Genomic DNA, 10,142 nt, shown 5'->3' on the forward strand with positions numbered 1-10,142 from the left:
TGAGACTTTAGGTTCTGAAACTTTTTCTCTGCCATATTTATTATTCCCTTTATATTCGACGAGAAGCCAGATGGGACCTTTGTACTGAGCAGGCATTCAAAAAAGATTTCCTTCTCTTCTTTGGTAAGAGCATAGCTAGCATGACCTTGATGTATGACGTCCTTTCCGTGCATATGTTGCTGGTCCTCCCATGCCTCTGGTGTATCTTTTGTCTTCCCATACATGCCCAAGAAGCCAAGCAGGGTCACACAAAGATTCTTCGTCACGTGCATCACGTCGATTGCAGAGCGTACCTCTAGGTCTTTCCAATAGGGTAGGTCCCAAAATATAGATTTCTTCTTTCACATGGGTGCGCGTCCGTCAGCGTCATTCAAAACAGATTGTCCGTCAGGACCCTTTCCAAAGATTACCTTCAAATCCTTGACCATATCATGTACATTATCACGAGTACGATGGCGAGGCTTCGTCCGGTGATCTGCCCCACCTTTGAAATGCTTGCCTTTCTTTCTTACGGGATGCCTGCTCGAAAGAAATTGACGATGTCCCAGGTACACTTTCTTCTTACAATTATCCAAATATATATTGTCGGTATCATCCAAATAGTGTGTGCATGTGTGGTATCCCTTATTTGTCTGTCCTGAAAGGTTACTGAGAGCAGGCCAATAATTGATGGTCACAAACAGTAATGCATGTAGGTTAAATTCCTCCTGTCCGTGCTCATCCCACACACGTACACCTTTTTCATTCCATAGTTGTAAGATTTCTTCAATTAATGGCCTTAGGTACACATCAATGGCGTTGTCGGGTTGCTTAGGGCCTTGGATGAGCACTGGCATCATAATGAACTTCTGCTTCATGCACAACCAAGGAGGAAGGTTATACATACATAGAGTCATATGCCAGGTGCTATGATTGCTGCTCTGCTCCCCAAAAGGATTAATGCCATCTGCGCTTAGACCAAACCATACGTTCCTTGAGTCACCTGCGAAGTTCTCCCAGTACTTTCTCTCAATTTTTCTCCACTGCGACCCGTCAGCGGGTACTCTGAACTTCCTGTCTTTCTTACGGTCTTCTCTGTGACATCGCATCAAACTTGTCATGCTCTTTGTTTTGGAACAAATGTTTCAACCGTGGTATTATAGGAGCGTACCACATCACCTTGGCAGGAATCTTCTTCCTGGGGCGCTCGCCCTCGACATCACCAGGGTCATCGCGGCTGATCTTATATCGCAATGCACCGCATACCGGACACGCATTCAAATCCTTGTACTCATCGCGGTAGAGGATGCAGTCATTAGGGCATGCATGTATCTTCTGTACCTCTAATCTAGAGGGCAGACAACCTTCTTTGCTTCGTACGTACTCTCGGGCAATTCATTGTCCTTTGGAAGCATCTTCTTTAACATTATCAGCAAATTTCCAAATCCCTTGTCAGATACACCATTCCCTGCCTTCCATTGCAGCAATTCCAGTGTGGTGCCCAGCTTTTTCTTGTCAGCTTTGCAATTTTGGTACAACAATTTCTTGTGGTCCTCTAACATGCACTGCAACTTCAGCCTCTCCTTCTCACTTGCGCAGTTTCTCTTTGCATCGGCAATGGCCCGACCTAGATCATCAGCGGGCTCATCTGATGCCTCTTCTTTAGCTTCTTCCCGCATTGTCGACTCAGCTTCTTCCCCCGTTGCCGGCTCAGCTTCTTCCCCCATTGTTGTACCATCGTATTCAGGGAACCCATGGCCAGGATAGCTGTCGTCGTCCTCTTCTTCTTCATTATCTTTCATCATAACCCCTCTTTCTCCGTGCTTGGTCCAACCATTATAGTGGGGCATGAAACCGGACTCAAACAGGTGGACGTGAATGGTTTTTGACTTAGAGTAATTCCGATCATTCTTACATCCAGCACATAGACAAGACATAAAACCATCTGCCTCCTTCTTTGCCTCAGCCACAAGCAGAAAAGTATGCACGCCATTAACGAACTGGGGAGAGCATCGGTCATCGTACTTCCATTGCCAGCTCATCTTCATTACACAGCACCGAGGTGGTGGCATATCCTATTTGTTGATATTAGCATGTGAGGAATGATTTGATTTTTGGAACAGGAAAAGAATCTATCAATATCTGCTATTTTTGTGGATAGTTACTGGTCTTTCTTTACATCCAGTCAGGCTAATGCTGAGGTGGCCTCCAATAACAAAGGAAAGGAGGTGGTGGCTGGGTTTACACCAGTTACTACCGCTTTGGGGAATCAAGTGGTGTGGCGGCCGCCCCCTTCTAACCTTATCAATATATCAATGTTGACGTCACTTTTGTGAAGAGCATAAGTGCAACAAGCATTGGTGTGGTGGCTAGGAACTCTTCTGAAGACACATCTCATCTTGGGACTTTATTGGGTTGTGTTTTGATGAGAAAGAAGGGGAGCTTCGGGCATGCCTGGCTGAATTTTATATCGCTATTTCTCTTCACAAGGCTATTATTTTGAAAATTGATTGCACACGCTTGTGATTCCTTTCCTTGCAAATGGAAGTCCTGATAAATCCATGCTCGTTGATCTGAAGAAGGAAAAGCTTGGCATCATCAAGCTTCTCGATAGTTATATGTTGTCTAAAATCATTAGGCAGACCAATATGATGACACATGAAATTGCTCAATTATTTAATTTTGATAATAGATTTGACGGTTTTTGATAATAGATTTGACGGTCTACTTCTTAATAGTTTTTCGCCATGCGTAGCATTTGCTGTAATGATGGACATATTGTTTTAATCAATTATTAATATACGGGGAATTATTTTAAAATACATATATATGCGAGAGAAGGTACGCAACCATTGCACTGATTGCATGCACGTGCCGTCGATATTGTCCTAATTAACTATTGACTACAGTAAGTACAAGAACATGGAGGAAGTACTACTAGTATAATTAAGCACACGACTATACATGCAGATATTATATCCTCGGTGTTCAGATTTGTTCATTCGATGGTGGTGGCGCACTGGCAGTCCTGCACGACGACGGCCCTGAGCTGAGACGGCGAGACGGCGGCGGCGATGCACTCGGCAGCGAGGGTGCGGCTACTGGACACCCAGACGACCACCTTCCATCGGAGCCGCCCCCCCACGCGCAGCGTCAGCAGCGCCGGCGATCGCCCGCCCGCCGTCGTTTCCTCCGCCGCCGAGGACGACGAGGAGAGCGCGGCAGAGAGCATGACGTCGCCCTGGGCCTGCTGGAACGGCGGGATCGGCGCGGCGGCGGCGAGCTGGAGTCCCGCGTAGGACGCTCGCGCCCGGAGGCCGTCATAGAGCGCGAGGGCGTGCGCGTTGGGGTTGTGCGCGACAACGTAAGCGTCGAGCAGCACGGTGCCCGCCATGCCCCCGGTGGCGTTGGTGGAGGCGGTGGCGGACAACAGCCTGAACCGTGGGCTGGAAGGGCGGAGGGTGAGCCAGAGTATGATGGCCATGGCTAGCAGCAACGCCATTGCTGACGCCGCGGCGATCAGCAGCCACCGCCGGCGCCTACCGGACTGGTGGCGCCTGGCCGCCGTGCAGTCCCTCGGAGCGCGGTCGGGGTCATCGGTGATGAGGGACATGGAGATGGCCGGAGCGCACCGCTGGCTGAGGAGAGCGCAAGAGAAGAGAGAGGAACGGTGTGTGTGGTGTACGTGAGAGACGAGCGCGCTATGACTGTGGGTGAAAGATGCTAAGGTAATATATGGAGTATATATCAGTCATCATACTTACAACGTTTTCTTTGGTAAGTGATAATATTAACTCTGTTGCTTGCTTGTTGCTACATCAACCACATCATATTTTCTCTGCTTTCATTTCGTGGAGAGAAGAGAAGAGGAGAAGAAAAGCACTTGTCCGGATGGAGATGGAAGATGGCTGGCACTGGCTTGGCTCCACATCACAAGATGCTAAAGTTGGCAAGGAAGATGGTTTGGTGAATCAGCCAGCAGTTATAGATCAGACAAGCACTTTTTCACCTGGGCTAAGGTAATTACGAAATCTAGCAATCGTCATGTAAAGCTAGTACGTAGAAAGCAAGAATGGAAGCAACCCTTCTCTTCTTCTTTACTTTCCACAAAGTAGCAGCAACAACAGGCTAGCGTGAAAGATGGATCGCGTAGCTCTGCCGGGGTGGAATCTTGTTGTTTGGGTGTGAAGCGTGAGTAAACTGCCATCAAGAAGAAAGAGGTTCACGCATATACCAAAGTGGATTCTCGAACATTCAAGTTCATCCTCAGCGTAGCAACCCCACTCAAATTATTCCTCTTATCACATTAATCAATCATCATAAGATCGATGAGACAGAGTATTTTTTTCTCTCTTTATTTTCTTGCAAACACCGAGTGTAACTCACTGGAATCGCGGAACTTCATGGTTGAATCATCAAAATGTATATCGAGCACGCTCACACAAACAGACAGAAACATTTCATTGATTTATGGCACCATATCAAAGTGAGACAACTGAAAATAGTTTCAACTCCTGGTCTCTCTATATCATAAGCACATCAAAATCCTGATAAGATAATAATCATAATGAGAACAAAGCATGCCGGACAGGACAAAGTTACAATGGGGCGCGGCGTAACGAGAACAAGGGACATCAAAATCATGATTTGTAACCGGTAAGCTGTACATCGGACGTTAGAGCATCTCCAATAGCATGTGTATATTGAGATGTCTATATATTCATATAAACAATGGTCTAAAAAGATTTCCTCATATACATGTCTAGTTTTGCATGAGAACGTCTATATACAAGGACCATGACAGGTGGACCGTCGTTGAGAGGAAGAAATCATGACTGCAACTGAGTTTAGACAACGCCTTCACATTGTCCAGGCGTGGACATTGTCGAGATCGATTTAGAGGATGTGTATATTTGGACGACCATATAGACAAGCTGTTGGACGACTGTTTTGGGCTCACGTCGTGGAAAACGAGTATAGACATTCATATAGACAAGCTATTGAAGATGCTCTTACAGCACGAAGTTGTTCGGAACTTTCTTAACCAGATGATCCCCATACACCACCATGTGGTACTTGGCAACGCCACCCGTTTTCTCCTGGCATAGCTCCGCAGGCTCAACCGTGGCATCGAAGTTTGACTCTGTAGGTGCGGCATAAGAAGGAATTTGAGTACAAAGGGCGGCATGCATAGAAATGGTTGGTTTTTCTAACCTAAAAAAATGTTATTTTTATCTCTGTGGATGCGCACATACCTCGTAGAAGAAGGCAACGGATACACGGTAACGAGGGGAGCTATTGAAAACTCTGTGGAGTGTTTTTTTTTTAGAAAAGGGGTATTCCCCGGCCTCTGCATCAGATCGATGCATACGGCCTCTCTTATTAACCAAATAAAAGGGGGTTCAGAACAGGAGTCTTACAAACAAAGGAAAAAAAAGGCAGCCTATAGCTCACATAGAGCATCGACTGTAAGGCAGAAATGAGATAAGCCACAAACCGGCTTGGCATAATATTAGGTAGGTAAACTAGATGCCTATCCTATTACATGATCGCCATCCAAACCGGTTGAAGATATCCCGCGCTACCGTCTCCCACCGGACAGATCCAGTAACCAAACGCTCACTGGCCTCCGTCGGAGTGAGTAAGGACCAAGTACGGATCAGCGCCGTAGCCCGGAACAACACCTGCAAAAAATGAGTATTTGTTGTCCTGTTAAAAACCAAATCGTTCCTGCAATTCCAAATTGCCCATAATAACGCACATACTCCTACACGAATGTGTCTGGCTATTTCGGGCTCCATCCCAAGCAGCCACGCCCCAAATAACGTGTTTACCGATCTCGGTGGAGTAATATTAAAGGCAATTTGCACGGTGCGCCACAACCCTTGTGCCAACGGGCAATCCAAAAATAAATGCTTGATAGTCTCATCCCGATCACAGAAGCTACACCTAGTAGATCCTGTCCAGTTGCGCTTAACTAGATTGTCCTTTGTAAGAATAACTTGTTTATGCACAAACCACATAAACACTTTAATCTTCAAAGGAACCTTAACGTTCCAGACTTCCTTGGACGTAGGTATCACGGATGAATTAATAATATCAATATACATCGACTGGACCGTGAACACCCCAGTTTTAGTTAGTTTCCAATACAACTGGTCGGGCTGAGGATTTAGCTGCACCTCCATCAGCCTACGGACCAAGTGAAGCCATGCTTCCCATCTAGGTCCAACAAGCACTCTCCTAAACTGTATGTTGAGGGGAATAGACTGCATTACTGTGGCAACAAGAGCATCCCTACGCTGAACAATACGATATAGTGTTGGATATTGTGAAGCCAAAGGCGTGTCACCCAGCCACGTATCCTCCCAGAATCGCGTGTCATCTCCATTACCAACAAAACATTTCGTTCTGTTGAAGAAAGCGGCTTTAACCCTCACGAGCCCTTTCCAGAACGGCGAATTTGTAGGTCTCATAGTGACTTGGGATAAAGTCTTTGAGTACAGATATTTACTACGTAAAATCTGCGCCCAAGTTGCCTCTGTCTCAGAAGACAACTTAAACAGCCACTTACTCAGGAGGCATTTATTTTTGACTTCAAGATTTTCAATACCAAGTCCTCCTTGGTCCTTTGGTCTGCAAATAATATCCCATTTTGCCAATCTGTACTTCCTCTTAGACTCATCACTCTGCCAGAAGAAGCGAGAACGATAAAAATTTAGTCTTTTCCTCACCCCAACTGGTACTTCGAAGAAAGATAGCAGAAACATAGGTAAACTCGTGAGCACCGAGTTAATCAGAATCAACCGGCCTCCATAAGACATGAGTTTTCCTTTCCAACAGCTTAGTTTTTTCTCAAATCTATCCTCGATGCACTTCCACTCAGCATTCGTTAACTTACGATGGTGTATTGGAATACCAAGATAAGTGAAAGGAAGAGACCCACTCTCACACCCGAACAATTGTGTATAAGCTTCCTGTTCGTCTTTGGCTCTACCAAAACAGAACAACTCGCTTTTATGGAAATTAATCTTCAGCCCAGACAATTGTTCAAAAAGGCATAAAACTAGCTTCATGTTCCTCGCTTTGGCCAAATCATGTTCCATAAAAATGATTGTATCATCAGCGTATTGCAGGATGGACAAACCACCATCAACCAGATGAGGCACCACTCCCTCCACCTGACCGGCCTCTTTGGCCCTCCCAATCAGGATCGCTAACATATCAACCACAATATTGAACAGAATAGGCGACATAGGATCACCCTGTCTCAGACCCTTGTCGTTCGGAAATAGTGGCCTATGTCATCATTAACTTTAATGCCAACACTGCCTTTTTGCGTGTACATTTCCACTTGATGTCTCCAGCGCTCATCAAATCCCTTCATTCGAAGAGCTTGCTGGAGGAACGGCCATTTGACTTTATCATAGGCCTTCTCGAAATCCACTTTGAAAATAACCCCATCTAGTTTTTTCGTATGAATTTCATGAAGCGTTTCATGTAGGACCACAACCCCCTCGAGGATGTTCCTATCCGGCATGAAAGCCGTTTGAGAAGGTTGAACTACAGCGTGCGCTATCTGAGTAAGCCTGATCGTGCCAACCTTGGTAAATATTTTAAAACTGACGTTGAGTAGGCAGATAGGCCGAAATTGTTCAATTCTCACGGCATCTGTTTTCTTAGGCAACAACGTTATCGTTCCAAAGTTAAGTTGGAACAGCTGCAAGTGTCCCGAGAACAAATCATGGAACATCGGCATCAGGTCTCCTTTGATAATATGCCAACACTTCTTGTAAAACTCAGCCGGGAAACCATCCGGCCCCGGAGCCTTATTGCATTTCATCTTGGCAATAGCCTCGAAAACTTCCTTTTCCGAGAAAGGGGCAGTTAACACATCATTCTCCACAGAAGAAAGTTGAGGGATATCGCTAACCCTAGACTCATCCAGGGATACACAGCTCTCCTCTGGTGGTCCAAACAACCTTTTGTAATATTCAGTAATGTATGTTTTCAGGTTGTCCTGGCCGACTATTGTACCCTCATCTTGCTCCAGCTGGAAGATCCTCTTCTTCCTGTGCTTGCGATTGGCAATCATGTGGAAGAACTGAGTGTTCGCATCCCCCTGGACAACTTTTCTCACCTTTGCCCGCAATGGCCACTTTAATTCTTCCTCACGGAGCAAATCCTTCAGCCTCATCTCAGCCTCATGCTTAATATGAAGCTCAGTGGGTAACAGAACCGTAGTTTCAGCTTTTACATCTAAGGTTTGTATAAGTGAAAGGAGTCGTTCCTTCTCGACCTTATACACTCCACCTAGATGTTTAGCCCACCCACGAAGGAAGCTTCGGAGATGCCTGATCTTGTTCTGCCACCGCTCAATGGCACGTCTACCTCCTACATCTTTAGCCCATTCTCTGGCAACAAGATCCAAAAATCCTTCTCTTTCAAACCACGCCATCTCGAAAGAGAAAACATTTTTGTTACCCGAGTAGGTAGCCCCACCAGAATCGAGCAACAAAGGCGTGTGATCAGAGATCCCGCGAGAGAGAGCCTGAACCGTTACCACGGGAAACTTCTGTTCCCAAGCAACACTAGCTAGAACCCGATCCAACTTCTCGTACGTTGGATTTGGCATCGCATTAGCCCATGTGAACTTCCTACCTGAAAGCTCAATTTCTCTCAAATCTAAGCTTTCAATAATGGTATTAAACATAAATGACCATCTCCCATCGAAATTGTCATTATTCTTTTCATCGCGTCTTCTAATTATGTTGAAATCACCCCCAACCAGAATTGGTAGTTGCTCAGACCCACAGACTCTAACAAGGTCTGCCAGGAAATCTGGTTTTAACTCGGCCTGCGCTGCCCCGTATACCGCCACCAAAGCCCAGTCAAAACCATCCTGTTTGGACCGCACCCTGAACTTAACAGCAAAATCCCCCATGACCACACTTCGAACTTCGAGAGAGTCACATCTAACACCAAGTAAGATACCCCCTGACCTTCCTCTCGGCGGCAGACAGTGCCAGTCAAACTCAATCCCCCCCGACAAGGTATTGAGAAATTGAGGTGAGAAATTTGCTCTACCCGTTTCCGACAGGGCAATAAAGTCCAAACTATGCTCAATTGATGCCTCCGCAAGGAACCTCCTTTTAGCCAAGTCCTTAAGACCTCTACTATTCCAAAAGATCCCTCTCGTATGTCATCATGAAATTTTTTAGCCGTGCGAATCCTAGCACTCCTACGGACTGCGGACATCGGGTAAGTTTTGCGCTTCCACTTGCGCTTAGGGCTGGTCGTGCCCTCCCGGTCCAAAGTGCCCGTAACCGATGGATCATCTACTTCCATCCCGATATTCTCATCCTCCTCCTCCGGCTCCTGGAGGGGCGGTGCTAGATCATCACAAAAATTATCAAGTACTCGAACTCCCAAGGCATCAATCTCATAGTCATTCATAGGTTTGACCGCAGCTAAGTTACGAATTACTTCTAAAGCCCGCTCGGCTTCTAGATCTAGCAAATCGTTAACAGAATTAGTAACTTCACCCTCATCTCTACCAAGTGAAATTCCTAATTGTTGTGCCTTATCCATAATTTGATCATGCGAGAAATGCATAATAGTATTGGAAGAATTAACGGACATACCAGTAGTGACTTGGACTTCACGAAGCTTGGCCGCCCTCACGGCACAGCGCTGCTGCATGTCGTCCACCTCCGGATGGCTCTGAAGCCGACAACTCATACGTCGCCCTCAGCTGCCTGGTCCGGGATCCCGCCAAACATAATGACCTCCTCCCGCGAAAATTTATCCGGAGAGCGACCGCCTGTCACTCCCCGAACATCCACCCGGTCGCCATTACCAGGTGAGAGCGCCGAGTCCAGCCCTGGGGAGGCGAAGGCCAGCTGCCCCCTCCCCCCATCCACCCCGGACCGCCTGTCCGGAGTGCACGCCGCAGTCCCGACCGGGGCGCCCCCCTCGGGCACCGAGGCAAACGGGAGCGTTGAGGCCACCTGCCCCACGCCCTCCCGCCGAACCTGCGCATCCGCCTGCAATGGTCGCCCAACCAAAGGCGTGAGAGGAGAGGGGGCCATCAGCCCCGGCCCCCCAACCGGAGACTGAGGGGGGGCCTCCAAAGAACCCTGATCCGGACCCCCAGATGAGAT

General features: G+C 47.0%; 1 protein-coding gene and 1 pseudogene across 1 annotated transcript; both read right to left on the minus strand.

Moving 5' to 3' along the window:
* Window positions 1–2,787: 2,787 nt before the first annotated feature.
* LOC119335175 (NDR1/HIN1-like protein 26) lies at window positions 2,788–3,682 on the minus strand. The gene has a single exon (XM_037607338.1). It carries the CDS (start codon window positions 3,590–3,592, stop codon window positions 2,978–2,980), a length of 615 nt encoding a protein of 204 aa, XP_037463235.1. The 5' UTR covers window positions 3,593–3,682; the 3' UTR covers window positions 2,788–2,977.
* Window positions 3,683–4,991: 1,309 nt separating this feature from the next.
* The window catches only part of LOC119339206, a 61,596-nt pseudogene continuing 56,445 nt past the window's right edge, over window positions 4,992–10,142 (minus strand).

Source organism: Triticum dicoccoides, chromosome 7B, assembly GCF_002162155.2.
Source record: "Triticum dicoccoides isolate Atlit2015 ecotype Zavitan chromosome 7B, WEW_v2.0, whole genome shotgun sequence".
NCBI classification, from domain to species: domain Eukaryota; kingdom Viridiplantae; phylum Streptophyta; class Magnoliopsida; order Poales; family Poaceae; genus Triticum; species Triticum dicoccoides.